This window comes from Myotis myotis, unplaced genomic scaffold, assembly GCF_014108235.1.
Source record: "Myotis myotis isolate mMyoMyo1 unplaced genomic scaffold, mMyoMyo1.p scaffold_m19_p_18, whole genome shotgun sequence".
NCBI lineage: Eukaryota > Metazoa > Chordata > Mammalia > Chiroptera > Vespertilionidae > Myotis > Myotis myotis.
In genome coordinates, this window is record NW_023416322.1 from 16,383,991 (window position 1) to 16,411,281 (window position 27,291).

The window sequence follows — 27,291 nt, forward strand, 5'->3', positions numbered from 1 at the left end:
ATTGTAAGGTCAGGTATTTTTTTGGGGGGGAGGGTTGGATGAATTTAAAAATAGACATTGACTTTATCACAAATCGACTTTCATTCTACTGTACAGGAAAGGGTTTGGATTGAAGGTAATAACCAGACATAACCTATTATCTGAGAACTTTATGCCATAAACATAACACAAGGTATAGTAAGTTCTACTCTTCTTGTTTAAATAACAGAGGTAACTTTTCTTTTTGCAATTTCCATTATGCACAAGCAACACACCGGAACAGCACTACCAAAACAACATCGAAAGCCTTGTTCTAATTCTATTGTATAGGTATGATGCTTAACCAAAGAGTAGTAGAAAGTTTTTTGGAAAAATACCATTGACATTTTTATAGCATCCAGTCAATGTCCTTAGGCAGAAATGACTGAGAATTGACATTTGGGCGGTTAAAGGAAAATGATGGTGTGATGAAGTAGAAAAATTTAAGATGACAGGATCATTATGAGAAAGATTATTAGTATTGATTAGTCCAAGGTAAATTTAACTTTTAATTTGAAACATGGATGCACAGAAGAATAAAAAGAATCATTCTTGGGATTTGGCTGAGAGTGAGTGGCTTCTTGCCAGCTGGCCTTAAGAAACTTTCTTAATGTTTCTGAGAACAGAGGGCCAGATACAATAGCCTGACAGGCACTGCAGACTGGCAAACTTCACTCCACACCACCCACTGCATCTCATGTATGACTGCCCTGGACTGGAGAGCCAGGCTCAGGACCAAGGTTACCAGACTCCCTTACAGCTCCAGTCTGAATCTGCTGAGACTGGTCGCTGGCCAAGGAGAAACACCCACGTGAGATTTGAGGAAGGAAATGAGACAGAGGTTATGTTTCTGCTTTTTCTATTGCCAGGCACAGTTGTGGGGGCGTTTGTTTTAACCTTTCATTCCAAACACAGGGTAATCCTAAAACATGGAAATATCCAGAGCGAGATAAACAGGGTCTCTCTTAGTAAGGACATTGCCTGAAAAAGGACTTTTCAATTCAGTAAGTTCAGTCTAAAATGCAATTGGTTGTTGTTGTTGCTTTTGAAACAACATAAGCATTCTTATTAAATGTGTGGGGTGACATTGGTTAATGAAATTGTAGAGATTTCAAGTGTACAATTCTATGATACATCATCTGAATATTGCATTGTTTACCACAAAAGTCAAAAATCTCCTCCCATCATTTTTAGCAATGTTGGTCTGTAAATAATGCATTTGAATAAGCTTGACACTGACCAAACGGGTCAGTGATTTTTTTCAAAATCTGATGTGATTTTGAAATCATTTTTGGAAGCTCCATCTGGAGCTTGTTCTTCCAAGCCTGGGAACATTTTTGTAAACATCTAATTTCCTGCTTTAAGCCCCTTTCAGTTAAACAAGGGAGTGGGGTTCCTGTTTTCTGTGAGTGAAACTTGACCAATAGAGAGAAGATCTAAGGTCTGTCTCAATATTTCAATGAAAATGTTCTATGCTGACATGACTATGCTACTTCCTGTCCAATGTATTTTTCCGAAAATAAAAGCCAATACAACAACAGTTATTTGAAGCCCCACACATACTAAATGCATGTTTTTGTAACTGTCTAAACCAGTGTTTCTCAACCTTGGCTGCACATTAGAATCACCTGGGAATCTTTTTTAAAAATCCTGATTTCTGGGCCTCATTCCGACCCAGAATGGGGCCTCCGGAATGAGGCCCAGAAATCAGGATTTTAAAAAGATTCCCAGGTGATACCAATGTGCAGCCAAAGTTGAGAAACACTGAATAAGGAAGGAAGATCTCCTGAATTAGCTTCCACGGGTTACATTTTCTGTACTTACCTGTGACAGCTGCATCCAATTCATCTTCCTCCCAGGACTCCTGTGTGTCAAAGTCTCTGAAAGGAGACAGGGGGTAGGATGTATTGAGATTCAAGCCCAACATGAAGTTGTGCACCTTCCCAGCACGTCCTTCTCTGGTATTGAATAGTGTTGAGTCACTCATCAAGGCCATTATCATACGCTGGACCCAACTTGCTTGATTATCATTTTGATATTCCTCTTCAGCATCTTCAGCTTCAGTACCTGAGGAAAAAGAAAGCATCATTATACAGATTCCAAAATTCATTTTTTTTAAATCATCTTTGGGCAACTGAATGTCAAAATTAACAGTGAAGCTCTATGGCTTTTGATTTAACAAATGTTTATTTGCATAAGTTAATACACTAAATATTTCAGTTAACTATTTTGGTCCTTAAATTGTTCTTGCTTTACCCTTTACCTATAGCTAGTCTAAGGTTGCATTGTTGACAGTGTCACCTGGTCTAATCTTAGATTTTTTTAGGCAAACTTTTCTTCTTTCTCCCCTTCCCCTGTCCTTTTCTCTCTCTCTTTTTTTTTTTTTTGCCTTATTTACACAAACACAAATAAACACACAACACACACACAGGGAAAATCCACAGTACCTTATTGTCTTTATTTCCTAAGTTTCTTTCTCTCTCCTGTTTAGTAAACTTCCAGAAATCATGTAAACTGAACACAGACAACGGAAGGATTCAACATATATTTCCTGCTCAATAAACACCCTTATAAACTGTCATTTCATCGCTACTTATAGAGTTTGGCTTTTAAAACTCTGTAATTTAAACACATGCTTTAAAATGTTTTAAAATTCAGCAATCTTCCCAAAGAAGCGGCTTTTCGTCACTTTTTCCTTAAAACCTATGTACACATCACTGCTACTGGGAAGCTATGTTGGGTAGTTACTTAGAGCATTGGCTCCATAGTCAGACTGCCCTAGATTCTCCCGTTTCCTATTAGTTAACCCTTTCAACCTTCATTCCCTCAACAGAAAACTCTGTAGGGTTGTTGTGAGGATTAACTGGGTTAGTGCATTCATGTAAATTCCTTAGTAAAGTGCCTGGCCTGCAATCAATTTTTAATAAACACTATTTAGTAGTAGAAATAGTGGTAGTAACAGCAGAAGCAACAGAATAATTATCCGTGTCAATATTATTCATTCACAATCCAAATCTGAGAACACTGTATGGTACAGTGTGATTCCCACCTGCCTAAATCCCTTTTGCTCAGATTTCAGGGAACTATGTAAATAAACATACATAAAACTAACTCTCTCTCTCTCTCTCTCTCTCTCTGTGTGTGTGTTTTGAAAGAAAAGAGAATCTATGCTCAAATTTCATAATTTCCAATAAATGTTAACTAAACACACATAAACCACAATAAATACTGTTTGTTTGTTTTTTATTTTCACAAAGATTAGCTTAACTACCAAGTAAATGAAGTGATCTTTCAGGACCCAATCCAGATGACTACATATTCACTAAAAAACAAACATACTCTTTTCTACTCCTACATTTTTCTAATGCCAAGTATGATGAATAAAATCTTTTGCTAGAGCAAATCAGGCTTCAAAATTAATGATTTGTATCTCTAGGTACACAGGATATGAATAAGATATTCAATTATTTTCCAAAGATTTGGAGCTGCTCCATCATCATCATCATCACTATTATATTTATGAGATAAATTCCACTTCTGTAATAGCAGAGGGTCTCCTTTCCTTGTGATATATGTGGAAATGGCATCATTTGTGGCACAACCCCAGCAGTCAACATATAAATGACATCCCATTGCTTACTAGCTATTTCTATTTGCTGCCTTTTACAACTTAAAGCCCTTTGTATGCATTTTCTGATTTGATGATTACAACAATTCTATGAGAGCAAGTAAAAGTGATGCCAGCATAGGTTTAAAGAAACTAACGTTGAAAAATGCCTAAAGACCTTACTCAAAATCATATGAATAAGCCCTGGCCGGTTTGGCTCAGTAGATAGAGCGTCGGCCTACAGACTCAAGGGTCCCGGGTTTGATTCTGGTCAAGGGCATGTGCCTTGGTTGCGGGCACATACCCAGTAGGGAGTGTGCAGGAGGCAGCTGATTGATGTTTCTCTCTCATCGATGTTTCTGGCTCTCTGTCCCTCTCCCTTCCTCTCTGTGGAAGATCAATGGAATATATTTTTAAAAAATCACATGAATAAAAATGAAGGAGCTTCAAGAGAATGAAAAGAAAGCCATTGACTGGGAGAAAATATTTTCAAAAGATACATCTGATGAAGGACTATTATCCAAAATATATTTAAGACAAACTTCCCAATTTAAAAATGGGCAAAAGGCCGTAACCGGTTTGGCTCAGTGGATAGAGCGTCGGCCTGCGGACTGAAGGGTCCCAGGTTCGATTCCGGTCAAGGGCATGTACCTTGGTTGCGGGCACATCCCCAATAGGAGGTGTGCAGGAGGCAGCTGATCGATGTTTCTCTCTCATCGATGTTTCTGGCTCTCTATCTCTCTCCCTTCCTCTCTGTAAAAAATCAATAAAAACATATTTAAAAAAAAAATGGGCAAAAGACCTCAGTAGAAAATATACAGATGGCAAGTAAGCATATGAGAAGATGCTCCACATCATATGTCATCAGGGAAATGCAAACTAAAGCAACAAGGAGATAACCTACATATTTATTGAAAATGTCCAAATCCAAAATACTAACAGTACCGAATGCTGCACTGATGTTGAGCAACAGAAACACTCATCCATTGCTAATGGGAATGCAAAAATGGTACAGTTACTAAAGATAGTAGTTTGAAAGTTTCTTACAAAACTAAATTATACTTCTATCATATGATCCAGCAATTACGATTCTTGGTTTTTACCCAAAGGAGCTGAAAACTTACATCCACACAAAAATTTGAATATGGATATTTATAGCATCTTTATTCATAATTGCCCAAACTTGGAAGTGACCAAGATATTCTTCAGTAGATGAGTGGATAAACTGCGGTACATCCAGACAGTGAACTATCATTCAGCACTCAAAAGAAATGAGCCATCAAACCATGAGAAGACATGAAGGAAACTTAACTGCATATTACTAAGTGAAAGAAGCCAATATGGAAAGGCTACATAGCGTATGATCCCAAATATATGGTATTTTGGGAAAGACAATCCTATGAGGATGGTGAAAAGATCAGTGGTTGCCAGGAGTTGGGAATGGGGGGCAGAGGGATGAATAAACAGAGCATAGAGGACTTTCAGGGCAGTGAAACTACTCTGTATGATGCTATAATGGTTGGAACATGTCATTTTATATTTGTGAAAATATACAGAATATCAAGAGTGAAGCCTAAAGTTTGGACTTTGGGTAGTGATGATGTATCAGTGTAGGTTCATCAACTGTTGTACCACTCCACTATAGAATGTTCATAGTGGGAGAAGCAGTGTGTGTGTGGGATGGGTGGAGGGGGGAGGTGCAGGGGATATATGGGAACTCTGTACTTTTTACTCAATTTTGCTGTAATTTAAAACTACTCTAAAAAATAAAGTCTATTTAGAATGAAATAAATGAATATTAAGATCTAATAAAAAATCCTCAAAAACATCCTGAATATCATTCTCCAATCTAGGCTGATACTAAACCAAAGTCATATTCAATTGGTTCTTAAACTTATCAGCCTTAAGATAAGCATCCAGTACTTCAGAGATGATCAAATGTACTGATCCTCCGTAGCAATGTAGTACTTAATTAGTGACAAACCATTATTACATCTACTTGGTAGTCCCTAAATCATGACATGATTAATTCTAGACATGCTAGGCATATACTCTCTCTCCCCAGTGTACTGGCTAGCTCCCTTTATTAAAAGGAAATTCAAAATCAAAAAAATAAATAAAGACCTGAACAACCAAAATAATTAAAATTACCAATATAAAGGAGCAGAATTTAGACTCAGTTCCTTCCAGAGCAGGGTTCTTTCAAATGGGGTTCTTGCCTAATTACCTGAGCTGCCATATATACTTAGGCAAATTATTAGCTACATAAGTCAGGAGGACAGTAGGCAAACAGGGACTGAATCCCAGATTGTACGCCACTGGCCATCTTGTGCCTGGTCAAGAGCTTTGTCTGCCCAAGGAAGGTCCCCTTTTTACATTTTCACAAGAAACTGCACACTAAGCAAGCTACGGGCCTGTGCAGCTGCATTGCCCAGAGTAGGCACCTCTGATGTGCGCAGACTCATCTTATGAGGAAGTAACAGCCCAGTTATGAAAGAGAATTTTAATTTTAGTGTTAATTCAGCAAGGATAAAACGGGCTCTTCTGTTATCTATGACATGGCAGGTGGAATTCCTTATGTTTTGGACAAGAAAGCACTTAGTGCCTTTTAAAATCTGTATTCAGACTGTAATAGGACTTGTTCACCCAGTTGTTATCAAAGCTGGTTAACTTTTGTTTGATGTTTGTTATGTTTTGTTTTTGTACAAATGGTTGTGTCAAACACTTCGTCAAAATGTAAAAACACTCCATTTTAGCACATTGGCAACAAATATGCTTGATCTTTGCCTCTCCCTGCCCTCCCTCCATCACTGACTCTCCTGATCCACACCAAGCCAAAAGCTGTCTTGTCAAAATGTAAAGGGACTCATTTATACCACAAAGCAATACATGCAACCAAGAGTTCTCCATAGTTCTACCCAACTTGATCCCTTCCTAAGACACAAAATGTTGGCAATGGGATAAAGGCTCAGGATGGAGTGAGAATATAATTTTTCACATGTTATTTAATAATATATTTTTCAAAGATAAAATTTAGATTTTTTTTTTTTAAAGCCAGGTAAAGGTGCTCCCAAACCACAAGTTCTGTGCTGAAAGCTCAGTTCAATAATCAGATTGAAAACAGAATTTAGTAATTCTAGCATCTCAGTTTGTTCTCCATTTGTTCAACTGATAATATTTTTGAGGTTTTAAACAAGAAAGAAGGGATATTTCTGTGTTGCATATGTTATTACACATACAGCATCAATTCTCTCTCTGAATGGAAAGCTATGACACTATTGCTCAGAGCCTTAAGCAGAGATTGCCATGAGCACCTGGAGTGACAGGTCAGAGGCAGCATCCTTTCCCCATGGACTTCTGCCAGAGAAGGTCCCAGCACACTTACCTTTGGGTTCTTGTGATTCATCATCACTATCGGAGCTATCATTGCTCACAATGTGCTTTGCTGTAATATTTTCTGTGGAAAGAAAGCAAAAACAATTGAAGGATTTCAGGCGCCAAGACTCACAATTAAATTTACTATATGGGGGCGTGGCTAGTGTGGCTCAGTGGTTGAGCATTGACCTATGAACCAGGAGGTCACAGTTCAATTCCCAGTCAGGGCACATGTCCAGTTTGCAGGCTGGATCCCCAGCAGGCTCCAGGAGGCAGCTGACCAATGATTCTCTCTCATCACTGATGTTTCTGTCTCTTTCTCCCTCTCCCTTCCTCTCTGAAATCATTTAAAATATATAAATTTACCATATGGAAGTAACCTCAGCAAACCCACAGAGTGAGACCGGCTAGATTACTAGAATACATTTAGATCAATAATTGGCATACATTTAGATCAATTTTTCATTGGAAAACAAAATTTCCCAGGAGAGGAAAAGTTAATTTAAAATTTATTCATTCATGATTTAAAGGAAGATTTTTGTTTATCTTCATTCTGACAGAAAGAATAGCTTAATTATAAGAAGCTTCTCATTATACAAAAGTATTTTTTTTCTTCAATCAAATATGCTTAAGTGGTGCTTGTGAAGAAGGTAAATGCAGGGTGAACCCAAAATCTACAGGGGGCTGCAGAGCAGTTTCATCAAAATAAATGAAAGCGACTAATATAAGGTATCTTTTAATTTCAATAACACTGAAAATTTTCTGTTGAAATGTGCCTTTTGTGCTGAGAATTTGTGCTTCCTCAGAACATAGTAAGAGAGTAGTTTTAAAAACTAAAATAGAAACTACAAATCCTTAAAACAATGACAGGAGTAAAAGCTATAACAATCACTGGTCTTTTTTTCAAGTAAAAAGCACCTAAATCATAGGTACATAGACCATTCTTTTTAATCATCATTCATAGAAAAATCAAAACTCCTTTGGACACATATAAAACCACTCTCTATATAGTAACTTATTTTTTCTTCCATTAGTCAATCAACTTTTTTAAGAAACTGACTCCAAATTCATAATTTTTAGTAATAGAATCATTTGGGGGCTTTAAACTCAGAGAAATATAGATATAACATATTATTCTGCATATGTTTACTATAAATAAATATCAGGTATTTAAATGATCTAGATTATATAATTGAAGGGATAATAAATGCTTGAAGCAGTAGATTGACTTTTTAATTTTTAAATTTCTCTCATTTTACTGGTAATATCACACATATGAAATTCATTAAAGGAAAATATTCTCTGGCTACCATTATTATTCATTTCATGACTATTACAGAAAGTACTAGTAATTTTGTTGTAGAGAAGAGGGGGCATATAAGTAATGGTCCACCCCAGTGTTATATGCATTAGGTGTCTTTTAGGCAGGACACTTTCTTTCTTTAAACAGTTTTGGGGTCATATTTGACACTATTATTTAAGAAGATGGTCCACCAAAATATTGCCTTCTTCTTAAGGAAATTTTTATGATATAAATAACTAAATATTCTAAATGTATCTATTTCATTTTACTTTATCTGATTGTGGTCCAGTGTACCTTTAAGTCTTCCTTTAGAAGGGAGAGGTGGGGGGGAAGCAAACACTCCTTTAAGAGGTAGACTTTGGTTGGCCAGCAGATGAAAGAGCCACCAGGAGTCTTCCAATTCCCCTCAGTCACCTCTCTGGTCTCATTTCTGGAAACCCTTCTGTAATCTGAGGTAACAGGCATCCTGCTGACCAGGGTTCTCAAGTTCACCATAGTCCCCCTAAGTCTGACACACAGAACAAGTAAATAAACTGCCAAACCACTGGCCTCAAAGGGGATGCCTCACACCAAAGACTATTCTCAAGAAGATTTAGTGTAAACAGTCTCCTTTTCCTTGGCCTCCAGCCATTGTCGCACCCACCTTCAGATGTGTTGTTTCAGTCCTATTCTCTTCCTGCCTTTGGAGGGGAAAAATAACAAGCCTTGGGTTTATCTGGATCATTCAACAGATAAAGTGTACAGAGAAGCAAGCCCCGTAACCTGTGGTACTTTCATTCTTTTCTCTTTTTTTCCCCTCTGAAATCTTCACATAATTCAGAGAAGAGTTAGTCATTTCCACAAAATTAGAGTTGATAATATCTGGGATTTAATGATCACTTACATAAATGAAGGCAGAACATTTCAGCAGTATACACTCTGCCTTGTTGTTACCCTTAGAGAATGTGGCTCTGCAATTAAGTAATGGACATATTATTCCTAGGAAAAATTTAGGCTGATTCAACCAACTTATCGGTAACTTTAGAAATTAAAATTTTTATGCTGATTTAATTTTTTCTATGTATACATGTTAATGCAATTTATCAATACAGCATAGTTATCACTTTAAGCACATTTTTACAATACCTAATTCTTCCTCCATTGTGGAACCTTTATTTTGTGAGCTGGAAACTCCCAAGACTCTGTTGAACAATATAGAAAAGGCACTGCCCCAGACACCTATAATAAAGCAAAAACAGAGAATAACTTAGAATGCACCAAAGTTTAAAACTGTCAGACAAACTAGTGGTAGATTTTGACCACTTACCCATTAAGAAATGCAAGGGGTTTTCTTCATATTTCTTTACAACTTTCCCCATAAAAAATTTGCTTCCAAATAAGTCAGGAGTCATGAAAGTACCATATTTTGCCATGCCGATCTCATAAGGAGTAAATTCAACCCAATCTGAAAGCATTAAAAAAATTCAATCCATTCATAGAAAATATTACAGAAATATGCACAGTTATGGATCACTTCAACAGTGATTATTCTCATTCATTTATTTAAAATTTTTAAAAAATTTTAAAAAATATTTTTTAAAAATTAAGCACATGCCTATTATGTATATGGCATTGTCTAGAAGTTGGATGGGGGAGGGAACTAATCCTATATAAGAAAAGGCTAAATGCAAATAGACTGAATGGAGGAATGACCGGTCACTATGACGCGCACTGACCACCAGGGGGGAGACGCTCGTAGGAGATGCCCCCTGGTGGTCAGTGCACTCCCACAGGGGGAGTGGCGCTCAGCCAGAAGCCCTGAGCCAGGCTCACGGCTGGCGAGCTTGCAAGTGGCAGTCGGACATCCCCTGAAGGTTCCCAGACTGTGGACTGAGAGAGGGCCCAGGCCGGGCAGGGGAGATGCACCCCCACCCCCCAAGTGAAGTGCACGGATTTCCTGCACCAGGCCTCTATTGGATGAATAAGATACACAAACACAAAAGGGTCCCTTCTAATTTGCACAAATCTAGTAACCTTTTGCATTTAAAAACTCAGACATTTTTTATAAGTCCATATTTAAAATCCATGAAGGAGACAGAAGAGATTAAACGTTTCTGGTAATGCAAGCAGATTATGAAAATGGAGTGTTTCTAACATTTGCCTTTTCGTCATCTTTTAATTTTGTTCCTTAACCATTATACTAACTGACCCAATTAAAATGCCAAGGGTTTATATATATATATATATATATATATATATATATATATATATATATAATTATTGATTTCAGAGAGGAATGGGGAGGGAGGGAGAGAGAAGCATTAATGATGAGAGAGAATCATTGATTGGCTGCCTCCTGCATGCCCCCTACTAAGGATCGAGCCCACAACCCAGGCATGTGCCCTTGACCAGAATTGAACCTGGGACCTTTCAGTCCACAGACCAATGTTCTATCCACTGAGCCAAACCAGCTGGGGCTCAATGCCAAGTTTTTATGTTGAATGTCTCAAGAAACACAAGGCAGAGGGTCAATAGAGTATACTTTCTAAGAGCTGAGGCTCTGGAGCCAGAGCCCTGGATTCAAATCCCATTTTTCTGCTTAATAACCGTGCAATCTTGTGTAGATTATTTGTGTTCTCTGTGTTTTAGTTCCCTAATCTGTAAAATGTGAATAAAAACAGTAGAAAGTTTGTAGGATTATTGTGAGGATCTGAGTTAAGAAATGCGAAGAGCCCAGAAGGCATAGCACATTTTAATCACGAAATAAATGGTGGCCAAATTATACTTCTGTATGTCCATGGCTATAATATGTCTAATTATTGTCTCAATCCTAATGTATCAAAAAAGAGTTCTAAGTTTCTGATACCCATTTCTTGCACTTGCCGCTCTCTCAGTCTTCCCTTTCTTGGGAAATAGTACTACCGTTCATATATTCACTGTTCGTACTTTAAAATTATCCTTGATTGTGCTCTTTCCCTTATATTTCACATACAAAATATCAAGTTTTAAAGGCTCCATCATCAGATATGGTTAGGAAATGGCCACTTATCCATTTTTCCACCACAACCATTCTGTCCAGCCCACCATATTCTCTCCCCTGGGTCTCCACAACAGCCTCCTAAAATGTCTCTCCTCTATTCCCTTACTATCTTTTTTATACCCTGTAGCCAGAAAGAATTCTTAAAAATGTAAGTCACAGCACACTGATGCCAGTTGAAAGCTTTCCACTGACCTCCCATTACACTGAAAATAAACACATGGCTAGCAAGGCTTCATGATGGTCTGGCTCATGCTCCCTGTCTGACCACATGCCCTAACCAATCACCTGTCACGTTTTGTCTTGCTTCACCACGTCAGTCACACAAGCCTTCTTAATGTTCCCCATAGAGACCAAGCTCATTCCCACCCTGGTGCCTTCATGCTTGCTACTCCCTTCTGCAATTATAAGGCTTCTTCTTAGTAACCTTTAGTTCAAGGTCTTTGTTACCATCCTCCTGTAAGTCCCACCACCATCCACCCCTGTATTACCAATAACCCTCTGCCCTCCTTATTTTTCTTTAATTTTTCCTTTCTGAAATTATAACATGACTACATATGCCTTACTCAACAATCCCAAATTCAAACAACTCCAAAATTCACACGGTTTTTTTGCTACCCATTTCGGTGGTAAAACCTGGCTTGAATTCATTCTATTTAAAAAAAAGTCTTAAAATGATGTGAGGCAGAATCTTTATTTAGACCACTCAATCTAAATATTGATACATTCTCCTGGAGAAATCACTCTCTTTAATTATAAGGCCCCAATGAGAATATTATGCAATATACACTTTAAGTATTTTTTAAACTTTAAAATCTAAAATATTCTGAATTCCAAAATATCCATCCCCAAAGTGTTGGAAAAGGAATGGTGGATGTCTATTCATTATTTACTCAGCTGAAATTCTACTTTTGTGAAGGAGATAATGAAATCACAATTGTGATGACAACACATTTATAGCTCAAGCAAGGCCAAGAGCACATATACCCTTTACCAGACAGTGGTATGTTTCATAGTGATTTACAAGGAGTTAGCGAGACATGACTAGCGATGAATCAGGGGCTGTTAGGAAAATTCTATATCACCCGAAGTAATTTCCTATCTCTGAATTTCACATCCCTATCTTGGGTACTGACGCATAATAATTTCTCTAGCGATCTGTTCTGTGTTAATGCTGTGGCTTGTGCCCATGATAATTATAGACTTTCTCAAGAGGTAAGATTTGCTGCCTAAACCTTCCTTAAGAACTTGCCATGGCGGCATTTGACTATTATTCCTTTGCTGTTAGCCCATACATTTCAAATGTGAACCTTTCTGCTGCACCTCCCTCCACCTGTTTCCAACTTCCTGGGGTGCTAGGGCATGCTGTCATCACATCCCACTAACATTGCCGGGAAAAGAATTCATCACTTCCCTTCCCTGTCTAGCTCACCTGCTTCTGTAAATCACATTATCACAGCCCAGGGGGAAAAAATTATTTCAAGTGAAAAAGCACTCACATTGAATCATCAGCACATCTCACCTGTCACCCTCAGGCTTTTCACTCTTACCTTCTCCACTCTTTCCTTATCAGAATCTCCCTAGTTTCAGGACCTTATTACAAAAACACAGTGATATCATGGCTTCCAGTTTCTATCTTTGCCAATCGACCCACGTGAATCACCAAAAGACATTTTTCAAAAAACACTACATAAACAATTATATTGCTCTTCCCCAAAGCAGTAACTATTTCCCATTATCTCATAACTGAATAAAAACATTCCTGCCTGGAATTCAGATTTTCTACTGTTTTGCACTAATGGTTTTCCTAAATGTACCACCTACGCTTCACCAGTTCATACCAAGGCTAGTGTTTTTTAATCGCTCCCCAAAGCATACCTTCGGCTTCCCTTCTGAGCATTTCCTCATACTATTTCACTCAAAGATGACTTTTCACCTCTGTATGATAGATCTTTCCATGAGGTCATTTCTATGACTATACTAAATATCTTTGATAACTTACACTTATGTCAGCTCTACACACTTTGACGGGCAATATTCTATGTGTATGGCTCATTCATTTTTTATATTTTCTTTTTGTCTTGTTAATGGGATTGTACCACAGTTCTACTCCTTTAGTGTCTGTGAAAGAACTTAACCTGATATTGAGTCCATAAGTTGTGCTCAGTAAATGCAATTTACTGACCAGTGAATATTTGGAAAATGAAAGTTGTAAATCCCGTAGGCAGTGTAGTGAAGTGGAGGAGTCAAAAATATTTAATAGTTTAAACAACTAATGTTTATTTGTTTAAAATCTTCAAAAAAGGGGGAAATGTTTAAAATTATTCTAAGAGGGAAGAAAAACATTCTCTGATATTGTTGAAGTAAAGTTGGTAACACTTCCGTAAGCTAATAAGCTTCTTTGATTTTTAAAAATAAAATGCAGATATTTCCCCTTTTCCCCCTTGAATATCCATTTTTCATCTAAGAAAATTTCAAAGGCATAAAGCATAGACATGACTCCACCTTTTTTTCCCCTCAATAACTCAAGTGACTTAAACCTTCATGACGTGCATTATTGAATGTCTTATCTGGGTTTAAGATCCACGTGTAACTGATGTTTGATGGCTTTGTCCAACTCTGTTGGAAGGAACAGCTTGAACCTCCTTATCACAAAAGCTTAACAATGAAGGTTAATGGTGTATCTCTTATCTCAGTAACAACATGGAAGCTAGACAGATGGCCCAAATCACACATATCTAGGTTCTAAGACTACTAATGGAACATAAAACAGCCTTTTCTTACTCTGGGTGAAAAATCCTAAATAGTCACTTACTGAAATATAATTAAATCTTTAATTATGTTAGTCAGACTTCCTGTTGAGAATGGCAGTTGATTAAAAGTTCAGAATAAAAAGACTCTGAAGTCATAATTATGATAGTAAGTGATTAACCTACTATATTTTTACTAGAGGCTCAGTGCACGAAATTTGTGCATGGGTAGGGTCCCTAGCGGCTACCGGCTACCAGCCACCTGCCACTGCCGCCAGTCCCGCCCCCTGATTGAACTCCTGGTCAAATTCCAGGTCGAGGGGATAATTTGCATATTAGACTTTTATTATATAGAATTTTTTTTTTATCATATTCAGTGGCATGCATATCTCATGAGATTGTTGTAATGGCTCTGTAAGATAAACCTTTTTTTTAAATAATGAGGAAAATAAGAATCAAAGAAGTTAAATGACCCGCTCAAGTTATTTCATCTTAGAGGACAAGAGTTCCAAATTAGATTAGTGCTTGTTTGACCATATCATTGTTTCTGGGGTGAAAGACGGCTTATTTGGCTAGGCACAGATTTGACTAGCATGCTCCTGGTATTTATTAGCCAATTTCCAAACATTACAAGACATCACAAGACAACAGCTATGGGAAAGCAAAAAACAAAAACGATTTAATCATGGAACTTACTTTTTTGTGTGATAAAAAATCCCTATGAACTCCATTACAGTCAAGGTGTGGTTCCTTATTGTTGCTGAGAACACCATGGTTACTGTAGACTCCTACTGCATTGCCTTACTCTCATTAATATTCAAATGTATTTCTTATACAAATTCTATTAATCTTTAAGATGAAGACATCTGACTTTTGTCATACAGATTTCATAGAACACTCTAACTTGTTAAGATTTATTGAAACTTAAATATATTACATACTTTATCTCATTTATTTAGTGAAACACTATGAAGAGAGTCTCAGTGTTTTAACAGATGTGGAAACTGAGGCTAAAAGATGTTATGAAACTTAGTCAAGAGAATAGGGCATAGTAACATTCTGTTCTTTCTTGGGCCTTAACATCTTTAATAATTATTGTACATTTCTCAAACAGGTTATAAGTTGTTATAGAACAGGGGCAATGTTCTCTGGTGGGGAAGGGTTGTTCTAGCTTAGCCCTGGCATGCTACATTCTACATAGTCAGCAATCAAAGGATTTTTGAGACCAAGTCTCAGCTCTGTTATTTACTTTCCATAGCAATATGCAAATCATTTAATGTTTTATTTTTTCTGATATTTTTTTTCTTTTGTGAAGCATTGCTAAAAATATCTTCCTCCCTAATTTGTAGTAAAAGTTGAATAAGATAATAAATAGAAATGCTTTCTGAACCATAAGCATGATAAACATTTTAGTCAATATCATTGATCAACAGTGGTTCCTGATGCATCACTTTTTATAAACTACTTGAAATTCTTGCCTGAGAATAATCAGTTGAGGGCAAAATGTGAGAATTGATAAAACTGCAAAAGGATTGTGGGTATGAATTTGTTAATTACACGCCATTCACCGTGATTTTTTTTAAGCTCATTGTGTGTGAATGATGTCACTATGATACTTTTCCTAAAAATACAAGAAACCTTACCAGCCACAGCCAGAAACGCTATCACACTGCAGAGCGGAATGGGCAGAGGCCCCCCAGAACTATGTCACAAAATTTTAGAGCACAGAACAAGAAGTGAAGCTCCCGAAGAAACACGTGTTTACATCTGAGACTTAATGAAATGAGGCATTTTGTTCACCAGCTGCCACAAGTATAGATTAGTACATTTCAGGTGCTGAATTATAAAAATTAATAAACATGTATCATATTACCTAATTTAATAAAAATTTCAGCAGCAAGCAAGAGAATATGCATTGCCTGAAAGCACTAGGCATACTACCCTGTTGAACAGCTTTTAGAAATGAGTAATTAAAATTGAATGATTGATTATATTTATGATTTACTTTTTATCATTTATTTTTTAGTTCACTAATACCAATGAAGATATATTAGTAACCAGTTTTCTGGAATATTCTGTACTACCAGAAAATCATCTAGCTTTATATTTTCAAATGTTTTTATGCTACAGAAAATATATTAAAATAAGCAACTGAAATGGCTTCCTCTACAGAAAATCATTGGAAGCCACAGTTCAAAGGTTCCCGGAAATGTTCTGAAAGAGTAAGCAACATACCTGCAAACATCAGTTCTGAAACATCAGGCTTGACGTGCAGACAGGTGAAAAGAGGTAAAGGACATTGGGCCGTATTGACTTTTTCCTTCAAACTACTCAAGGTCATGTTCATTCTCTGTCCACATAAGAAAAAAAGAAATGGCTTAAATATACAAACAGATACAGGTAGAAAACTATTTAAAATAGTACTTCCAGGCTGGTGTGGCACAGTGGTTGAATGTTGACCTATGAACCAGGAGGCCATAGTCAGGGCAAGTGCCTGGGGTTGTGGGCTCGATACCCAATAGGGGGTGTGCAAGAGGCAGCCAATCAATGATTCTCTCTCATCATTGATGTTTCTATCTCTCTCTCCCTCTCCCTTCTTCTCTGAAATAAATAAAAATGTATTTTAAAAAATAGTATTTCCAATCAAGACACTTAAATTTTTTCTAATAAAAATAATTCTTATTACTCAAAGAAATCCCTGGGTCATGAATAAACAAAAAGAAACCTCTATGAAAGTAATTGCCTTTATTCTAAAATAACCAAATCTCAAGGGACTATGCCTACTTTTGAAGTGGAGAAAGATTTGGCAGCTATGGAGCCCAGAAAGAATTTAGCCCCAGATTCCCTGGCACAGATTCTGTCTCCCCTGCTTTATCTTCCGATGAAATGTCACACTGTGGTCATTAAATGAGTTTGTTCTGCGTGATTTATTCTGTTTTCTGGCTGTCCAGACAACCTCCATTTTCCCCCTACCATTAAAATATTTCTTGCATTCTTCTCCTTATCTAAAAAGCTTGCAATTTAGAGGAATGGCCAGTCAAGAGTTAAAGATATACTTTTCTTTCCAAAGAAAAGGCATACAAAATACTCCCCTACATCGAAACTGATATACAAAATGAATTAGTAAGCTCTAGTTTGAAATGTAGAAGAGTTATATCTGGCAGGAACTATGTGCTCTCAGTACACAGTGTTGATAAGATAAGTTGAATCATATTTAGTTTTATTTAAAACATTATGATAAACATAGTCTATTGCATTCAAAGGATTATAGATTGAGCTATAGCTTACATTGTGAATTAGTGTTTCTCCTATTAACATCCCAAAGATATCAGCAAAGGTGACAGGTTGTCCAGACCTTTTCTTCTTCCATAAAGACTCAACATATCTTTTAACTTTCTGTGGTGTGAGAAGTAAAAGGGGGTTGTGGCTAACATTTTTCATTAGCTCTTCATTAATCTCTTTTGGCCCTTTCTCTGGGAAATCTGGGTGAGAATATAAGGTTGACATATACCTGTAAAGAAAACAAAAGATAATTCATAAAGAGGAAGGGCATTACATAATCTCCAAAGAAAGCAGGCATTCTCTGGCATAAGAAAAATAAAGGATGGTAGAGTTGGTTAACTTAATTAGCTGATTGATCCTATTAACCCATTTAAGGAAAGAATGAATAAATCAGAAAGAAGCTGGTCTTCAGTGGAAGCGAAGTAGAGGTCTCAGAGGAAACACTGGATTTCCCATGCACAGTCCAGAGGGGAGGATTTCCTACTGGCCTACTGTCCACTGTCTAGTCTCTAGGAATGGGCATCCGCAGCAGACTACCAGAGACTGATGACACAACACACTGGAGTCATGAAAATTAAATGACTTGTCTAGATATAATTAATACTAGTCAAGCAATTTGATGATTTGACCTTTAATGATGCTGTACGATTAGTGTGAATGTCTAAGGCTGACCAATGTGGTTTTTAATCATCCACTGGCCAACGAGGCAGAATCCCAAGACTCGCCAATGGTAGGTCTCAGAATTTCTGAGGACACAAATCTGATGATTTGCTTTCTTGTGAAGATTCTTGGCCATTAGCCAGAGGAATTCCTGAAATATTCATCAGTTTAATGAATTGGGCCCCACTGTCTATAGATACAGAGCTGATCTCATTTCTCTGTAGATGGTATTACCATACACATGCCAGTCCACATCCAATAGCCTCTTATGATGCTACACATGAATAGCTGTACTGAGCTGAGCTGAGGAAGAGAACACAGGATTACTGTCCCGATTCTCTTAATTCACTCATGGTGGTTCTCCTGGTTGGCTAATATATATTTAATGAATAACTAGTATCATCCAAAAACAATTTCAGAAATAATGATCCTAAAGGTAGTAGCAGTCACAATAAAGCTTTTGTTCTACATAAAATTCTCTTTTGTGATCGCAGAAAACTTATTGGGAGGTCCAGGTCTTCTCCAGACACTTCCGTATTACCTCATTCTCGTGCCAAGTCATGGTCATGGATCAGCCCAATATAAACTTACACAACACAGAGTGTAATTTGTTTTTTTAATTCTTTCCGAATTCCTTCCTTTGAACTTTTTACCTCCTCACTTGCAATTTTCAAGAGAGAATGGTTACATGAATCATCTGGACCACCTCTTCCACCTCTTCTTCCATCCCAGGAAGTGTCTCTTCTCCCCAGGGTTAACAGCTTTTGTGCTTTCTATCTTATCCTGTCCTGTCCTGTCTTCACCTGAATCTTTTTCTATCCATGATCCATCTATTTCTTTTGTTAAAAAAATATATTTTTATTGGTTTCAGAGAGGAAGGGAGAGGGAGAGAGATAGAAACATCAATGATGACAGAGAATCATTTATCAGCTGCCTCCTGCATGTCCCCAGTACCCAGGCATGTGCCCTTGCCTGGAATCAAACCCAGGACCCTTCAGTTCACAGGCTAGTGCTCTATCCACTGAGCCAAACCGGTTAGGGCCACCTATTTCTCTATCTTTCATCTATTGGTCTACACTATTTCCTTCATCTCACACTTGTACAAAAATGCTCATATCTCTTAAATTCTGAAAACAAAACAAAAACCTTTCTCTGGTTCTATATTGCCCTTGTTGAACTAATATGTTCATGTTCCACCTTTTTTCCTTTCATCTTCTATTTGTTTGTTATTTGTAATTTCATGACCAAATGTCACCTTTATTTACTATATCTAGTGACTCTTGCTAAAACCACTCATGATATCCAAACTCAGTTCTAAACTAAGCTTCGCTCAGATTTTTACTCTATTAAAATACCCACTACTTCATAAAACACTCTTCACTCTCAACCTCTGGAACTCATCTTTCAGTTGATTCTCTTTTCTGACTACTACTGTGCATTTCCCATTAAAGTTATCTTCCTTTTTTTGGTCCATTAACTTTTGGAATGTTCTAGAGTTTCATGAATTAAATTATTGGTGGTAATAACTGAAGTGGTAGAAGGTGCTAAAATTACCAAGGGAGGATGTGTAGCTATAATAAAATGGAAGGCAGGTCCTGGAGGAAAGCTCCCATTAAGGGGAAGAGCAGCTGAAGCAGTAACAGACAATGTGGAGGAGAGAGCAACCAGAGAGGATACAACCAACTCAAAAAGTTGTGGTGGGAGGGATTTGACAAAGGGACCCCTCAGTGTTGAAACATCTCTACCTCCAACCTCATCCTCCATGACGCCCCCAAAATCAAGAGGAATAAAAACTTCAAAAGGCACCACCATAGTTGGAAATTAGGTGGTTTCTGCATGAAAATCGATTAGTAAGGATTTAAGGAGTGAATGGCCTTTCAGGAAATGGAATAAATAAGAGAAGGCGAATCATGGAGGAAGTTAGACATTGAAAGATAGAGTAGGAGTTTATGTATACATATGTAAATATGTGGTCTTTAATATTTAAATGATCGACCTGTAATATTTAAAGCTCCCTTTAAATGACATTTTGCAGGACTTGTTTTCAGAACTCTGTCAGGAGAATATAAGATGTTTCCCCAAATCTACAACCAAAGCAATTACTGAAGCTCTAATTAAGCCCGCACACTATCATAGCCCTAAATCAGCACTCAAGGCCTAGTCTTTCCTTATGACAGGGGTTTAAGAATTAAGGTTCTTGCAATGTTTTAGTCAGTGATGGACCACAGGGATCTAACAGATAGTGAACATGGAGAATGAACTCCCCCAAGAAGAGTAACAAAATGCCTGAATAGGTGAATTAATCGAAGGGTCCAAGTTTTTCCCCTCACATACTCATTAAACAGGCAGGTGTCCGCTCTTTCCTTCAAGGAAAAGAATAATGATGGGCTACCCTTGTTTCAAAAGAGAGAAATTACCTTAAGGGAACATACCAAGTAAGTGGTAACCACGGGTCTAGGTTTTTGTTTTTAGGCTAAAGAATCTGGTTCAAGATGTTTAAGAAACTATAGATTCTTTAAATGTGAACTTCTATGTAGAATGAACAGCTGTCAGGAGAAGGCTATGATTTAGTTGAAAGATTCCTAGAATAAGGAGTCAAAACCTGGGTTTATATACTGGCTCTGTGAGTAATCTTGGACAAATCCCTTGGTTTCTGAGTCAAATTTTCTTGAAAAAATGATAGAAAGCTACTATCCATGTCACAGGCTGAGAAGGCACTGACATTTTAAAATGCTAGACATATATAATACAATATTATGACAGATAGGCTTTACTATGGCTGAGTGACTAAACAGCCTTAAAAGTCAAAGTCAGACATTTGTAATAAGGGGACACCTTTATTTGAGACATCTAAGCAAGGACTGATGTTTGATGCTCAGTGTGCTTATGTGAGGTAGACAAACCAAAATGTGTGTAGTCTCTTCTGAAAATGTTCCTATATTTAGAAAAGTGACTCTTTGGTGTACAAATATTGTATACTAGAGGCCCGGTGCACAAAAATTTGTGCACTCGGGGGGAAGGGGGGGGTCCCTCAGCCCGGCCTGTGCCCTCTAGCAGTCTGGGACCCCTCGGGAGATAACGACCTGCTGGCTTAGGCCTGCTCCCGGGTGGCAGAGGGCAGGCCCAATTCCTAGGTGCAGCCCCTGGTTGGGCTCAGAGCAGGGCCGATTGGGGAGTTGGGGCACCATCCCCTGTCACACTCAAGGCAGGGTTGATGGGAAGGTTGCGGCGCGACCCCCTGTCACGCACAGAGCAGGGCCAATCCGGGGGTTGGGGCGCTGCCCCCTGTCATGCTGATCCCGGTGCCGGGAGGCATATTACCCTTTTACTATATAGGGTAGAGGCCTGGTGCATGGTTGGGTGCCAGCTGGTTTGCCCTGAAGGGTGTCCTGGATCAGGGTGGGGGTCCCCACTGGGGTGCCTGGCCAGCCTGGGTGAGGGGATGATGGCTGTTTGCAGCTGGTCACACACCCTTCAGGGTGGGGGTCCCCACTGGGGTGCCTGGCCAGTCTGGGTGAGGGGCTGAGGGCTGTTTTCAGGCTGGGGGTGACTGAACTCCCAAACGCTCCTTTTTTCCTTTTTTTTTTTTTATTTCGGGCCAGCTTTAGCTTGAGGCTTGGCTCCAGCTCTTAGACCTCCACTCCTGAAAGTAGGTTTCTGGCCTTTGCATACAATATTGCGAATCTGCTGGCTGAAGTCCGGCGGTATTTGTTACAATGTTTCAAACTGCAGGCTCAGAGGCCTGCAGCTGCAGGCGGGGAACGTTGGTTTCCTCCGTCACTGAGGCAACCAAGCCTCATGTTAGTTTCAAGCTGCCTGGCTGCCATTGCCATCTTGGCTGACAGTTAATTTGCATATCTCGCTGATTAGCCAATGAAAAGGGTAGCGGTCGTACGCCAATTGCCATGTTTCTCTTTTATTAGTGTAGATATACATAAATGTGTTATTACTCTCTATCCAAGTTTAACTGAGCTTAAATACATTTAAAGGATTGGTTTCATTAGTTAAATACAAATCAGTGAAATTTATTGAATTTCTGCAGTCAAAAGTTGTTTTCCTTCTTCTGTATATAAAGGTTTCATTCTATTTGCCCTAAAGAAGAATATGAATACCTAGTGAATCATGTAGACTTAGACATAATCACTGAAAGATTGCAATTCAGCAAATTCTGAAAAAATTGAATTAACTATGGGTGGAGTGTGTTATTCCACTTCTGTGCTATTTATATATAACTAGGAGCCCAGCCTGGAAATCGCAAAGCCCACCCACTTACCCACCCACCCGCCGCCCTGACTTGACACCCGAACCTCTCCACACAGAGCTCCAGCGGGCCTGGCCCAGCCCCCCCCCCCCCCACACACTCCCACCCCACCCGCCACCGCCACCCCTTTGGCCTTCTCTGGCTGCTTCAAGCCTGCTCTCAGTCCCTCAAGTCACCTCAGGCTGGGCCCGCCTTCTCTGGGCCCTCCCCACTTCCTCCCTATCTCTGGAGCAACGCAGGGCTCCGCCCCATCATGGCGCATGAGGACAGCATGGAAACCTCCCGCCTGCTGTGCTGTGCTCCTTCCCCAGGCAGGTGAGCGGCAGGGTGCTCTGAGTGGGAGCGGTGGGTGGCGAAGGACTGGTGAGGGGGGCTATGGGCTCTCATCCCCGCCCTCCTGAGCACTGGCCTCCTCTGGGCGCCCCCCTGCTTCCACCCCATCTCTGGGAGCAACACACTGCCGCATGCGCGCAGGCAGCCTCCTCCTTATCGGTTGTGACTGTGACACCGGTTAGCATTTTACCTCCTTATATATATATAGATTATTATAATCAATATGTTTTTTAAACTTGTTTCACTGCATGTTATGCTACAAAGAAGCTTAAAGGGAATGGATTTATGGGAAGAGTCCATCATTAGGCATGAACTTGCCTTAAAAAACATATTTAAGCCCTGACCGGTTTGGCTCAGTGGATGGAGCATCGGCCACGAACTGAAAGGTCCTAGGTTCGATTCCGGTCAAGGGCACGTACCTTGGTTGCGGGCACATCCCCAATAGGAGGTGTGCAGGAGGCAGCTGATCGATGTTTCTCTCTCATCGGTGTTTCTAACTCTCTATCCCTCTCCCTTCCTCTCTGTAAAAAAATCAATAAAATATAATTTAAAAAAAACATATTTAAGATGTAAATTATTGCATCAACCTGGAACATTTCAATAATTCAAAGTTAATGTCCACTTTTCTTTTTTTTTTTCTTTTTTTTGTTGTGTTGGCTGTTGCCATTTTTTAATTTGATAATCTAAGGCAGTGATTCTTTTTTTTTTTTTAACAATTCTTTTTTTTAATATATTTTTTATTGATTAAGATATTACATATGTATCCTTGTCCCCATGTTACCCTCTACCCCCCCCCCCCCGCTCATGCCCTCACCCCCCCGTTGTCCATGTCCATTGATTAGGCCTATATGCTTGCATATAAGTCCTTTGGTTGATCTTTCCCCCTTACCCCCACCCTCCCCTACCTTCCCTCCAAGTCCCGACAGTCCAATCAATGCCTCTCCGTCTCTGGATCAGTCCTTGTTCATCAGCTTATGTTGTTCATTATATTCCACAAATGAGTGAGATCCTGTGGTATTTATCCGCTCTCAAGTTCCATCCATGCTGTGGCAAATGGTAAGAGTTCCTTTTTCTTCTTCCTCTTCTTAAAGAATACCTTTCAGCATTTCATATAATGCTGGTTTGGTGGTGATGAACTCCTTTAGCTTTTTCTTATCCGTGAAGCTCTTTATCTGACCTTCTATTCTGAATGATAGCTTTGCTGGATAAAGTAATCTTGGTTGCAGGTTCTTGCTATTCATCACTTTGAATATTTCTTGCCACTCTCTTCTGGCCTGCATGGTTTCTGTTGAGAAATCAGCTGACAGTCGTATGGGTACTCCCTTGTAGGTAACTGACTGTCTTTCTCTTGCTGCTTTTAAGATTCTCTCTTTATCTTTTGCTCTTGGCATTTTAATTATGATGTGTCTTGGTGTGGTCCTCTTTGGATTCCTTTTGTTTGGGGTTCTCTGCGCTTCCTGGACTTGTAAGTCCATTTCTTTCACCAGGTAGGGGAAGTTTTCTGTCATTATTTCTTCAAAAAGGTTTTCAATATCTTGCCCTCTCTCTCCTTCTGGTACCCCTATAATTCTGATGTTGGTACGCTTGAAGTTGTCCCAGAGGTTCCTTACACTATCTTCATATTTTTGGAATCTCTTTCTTTTTTCTTTTTCGGTTGGGTATTTTTTGTTTCTTTGTATTTCAAATCTTTGACTTGATTCTTGGGATCCTCTTGTCTGCTGCTGGATCTCTGTAAATTATTCTTTATTTCAGTCAGTGTATGCTTAATTTCTAGTTGGTCCTTTTTCATGTCCTCCATGGTCTCACTATACTTATTGAGGGATTCATTAAATTTATCGGCGGTTTCCATAAAATTCTTGAAAAACCTTATAAACGTGGCCTTGAACTCTATATCCAATCATTTGCTTTCCTCCATTTCTGCCATTTGTGACCTGTTTCTTTGTCTCCGCATTTTGGCAGCTTCCCTGTGTTGATAGAGTGGCCCTGCGCGCCAGGTGTCCTGTAGGGCCCAGTAGCTCAGCCTCCCCAGTTACCTGGGGTGGACACTCTTGGTGCACTCTTGGTGCCTTGGTTGTTGTAGAATCACTGGGAGGAATTGACCTCCAGGCCAATTGGCTGTGAGAATCAGCTGTGTCTAAAGTGGGAGAACTTCTGTGCTGAAGACACCCTTCTGGGGCAAGACTTGCTTCAGTGGGGCTTTGATGCTCACTGAGTCTGCTCCCTGAGTGTGTCCCTTATGGATCTGAGGAGTTGCAGTCTGGATGGTCCCCCTCTGACCACTGGGTACAGTGGTTCCTGGATCTAAGGAGGTGCTAATTCAGCCTCTGCCTGAGGCCACACAGCAGGAGCCACGAAGAGGCTCAGCTGTGAAGCAATGCAAGCCGCTGCGGGGCCTTGGGCCTTCTCTTGGAAGTTCCGGGTCTGCCTGGCTAGGCTGCAGTTAGGTACATTCACATGCAAAAGCCTCGGCCGCAGCCTGGGTGGGGTGGGGTCTCAGGGAGTCAAAGGGCGGAGAAAGCAGCTATGGCTGATTCTCCGCCCGGAGTCGCGGGTCTCAGTGACCCGCTAATTGCTGCAAGCACCTCTGAGGGAAAGCCGCCTTCAAGTTCGCCCGCTGCCGGACAGACCAGCTTCTCTCCGTATGAGTCCTGGGTCCCCAGAGACTTCCCGGAACCGGAGTTCAGAGCAGTCGGGAGCTTGTGATTCAAAAAGACAGCCGCGTCCTCAGGTGCCACCCCCTTTCCTTGCGCGCGCGCGTGCGCGCGCGAGCCGGCTGTACCTCTGCACTTGTACCTCTGCACTTCACCTCTGCAGCTCCTCTGGCTCTCAGCGTGCTTTTCTTTCCTTCTAGTTGTAGAATTTACACTCAGCCAGCCTTTCTGTTGTTCTGGATGATGTTTGCTCTGTCCTTTGTGGTAATTTTCAATTGTTGTGTGAGGCGACAATTTCCCGGTGTTTACCTATGCCGCCATCTTAGTTTTCCCCAATGTCCACTTTTCTAAAACTCCTTTTCCCCCCTAATATTTCAGGTAGATAAATGCTAAACATTTAGGATAATAAAACTAAGATTTAAAACGTATACTAACCACGTGGAGCCAGAAAGACCAGCGATGTAGGTAGCACAATCTAAAATTCCGGATTCATACAGTGCCTCTATCACACCGGAGAATCCCACCATGGCTCGGAAACCCCCACCTGAGCCCAGGATGGCCACCACAGGCACCTGGAATGACAAAGCACAGATCATTTGCAAAGTAATTTACAAAATACATTTTGGCTGAGCTTCAATTTGTATGTTATATGTTTCACATTTGGCAATAAAGAATTACATTCACTTACACCATGACAGTGCCTAATTTTTAAAAAGAAAATAATATTTCATATAAGAGAATCAAGAATTAATGTATATTACAAAGCAGGTATTATCAAAATGACCAACCAGTTCATTTGATAACAATGACAATCCTCGGCCCTTTGCAGTTTTTGGTTTGCTTTTGAGTGCACATTTTTAATTTGACCCCCTCAAAAATCCCGTATGGTGAGTAAAAAAAGGATTTGTTCATTTTACAGATGGAAATTCCAAAAGGATGATATTACTTGCCTAATATCTATTAGCTGGTAATCTGTAGTGGAGTAAGTACCTGGCCTTCCTGGCCGAGAATTCTTATTGCTCCTTTATGCTGACTCATTTCAAAATATATGCCATTATTCAAGCCAGAAAACAGAATTTAATCAACTTAACAAGACCTACAAAAGTTATTGCTTTATTCTTGAATTCATTCAATAAATCTGAGTAAGTGGTCTCTATGTTTCATGGGAGGAATAGGAGAATGTAGTTTATTTGAGATAGAAATGTAAAATTATGACAATAAGAATAGGGATAGATATACTCATGAAGCTCTTACTATCACACAGGAACTGTTCTTTGTGTTTTACAGAAATTGACTCATTTAATCTTTTAAAAGTCCCTATGATGTTTCCATTTTATAGATGAGGAATTGAAGGCACTTGGAACTAAGACCCTGAAAACTTGTTCAGGGTCAGCAACCAATTAGGTAGCAGAGTCAGGAGTCGAATCCCAGGCTCCTGCATCCAGGCTTGTGCTAGTGTGCATAGCACACAGGCTAGGAATGCGTGAGGTCCAGAAGGTATGGTCAGTTGCAATCAGAGGAATTAGAGTGGAGGAGAAGCTGCACAGACAAAGGGGAAACCTGAGCTTAACTTCTAATGCAGTTACGCAACAGGGAGGGTTGTAGACAGGGAAGGAGGCTGTTCTGGAAATAAAAGCAACATGAGCCAATGGAGGGTTTTTTGCCGTAGAAATGGAGAAGCACAGGCTGCCTGTAACATGACTAAAGCACAAGAGTGTTTGTTTGGAGAGGAAGAGAATGTTATTTCTTTTTAGTGGTCCCAAACCACTATTGCCTAAGATAGCAGGTTATTTTTCTCTACCCTAAGGCACCAGCGCTCAAAGTGTGCATAGCTTTCAGGGGGTCCACAAAGTCTAACTATTTTTATACTAACACTAAGGTGTTATTTGCCTTTTTTTCATTCTCATTCTCTCATGAGTGTGTGATGGAGTTTTCCAGAGAACACATGTTGTACAATATAGAAACAGACTGAATTCAAGAGCAATTCAAGAATTCAGCAGTCTTCTGTTAAGTCAAACAATGAAGATGCTTGTAA

General features: G+C 39.4%; 1 protein-coding gene across 4 annotated transcripts in view; it reads right to left on the reverse strand.

Annotated features, from left to right (window-relative positions):
- The window catches only part of PLA2G4A (phospholipase A2 group IVA), a 134,865-nt gene that overhangs the window by 23,125 nt on the left and 84,449 nt on the right, over positions 1 to 27,291 (reverse strand). For 3 of the 4 annotated variants that reach the window (XM_036343609.1, XM_036343611.1, XM_036343608.1), the window contains 7 exons: positions 25,692 to 25,828; positions 17,358 to 17,580; positions 16,305 to 16,419; positions 9,610 to 9,747; positions 9,429 to 9,521; positions 7,011 to 7,082; positions 1,843 to 2,085 (listed from right to left, as the gene is read on the reverse strand). In XM_036343609.1, the coding sequence (XP_036199502.1) occupies positions 1,843 to 2,085; positions 7,011 to 7,082; positions 9,429 to 9,521; positions 9,610 to 9,747; positions 16,305 to 16,419; positions 17,358 to 17,580; positions 25,692 to 25,828 (1,021 nt within the window). The remainder of the gene's footprint in view (positions 1 to 1,842; positions 2,086 to 7,010; positions 7,083 to 9,428; positions 9,522 to 9,609; positions 9,748 to 16,304; positions 16,420 to 17,357; positions 17,581 to 25,691; positions 25,829 to 27,291) is intronic. The other variant, XM_036343610.1, reaches the window with a different exon arrangement.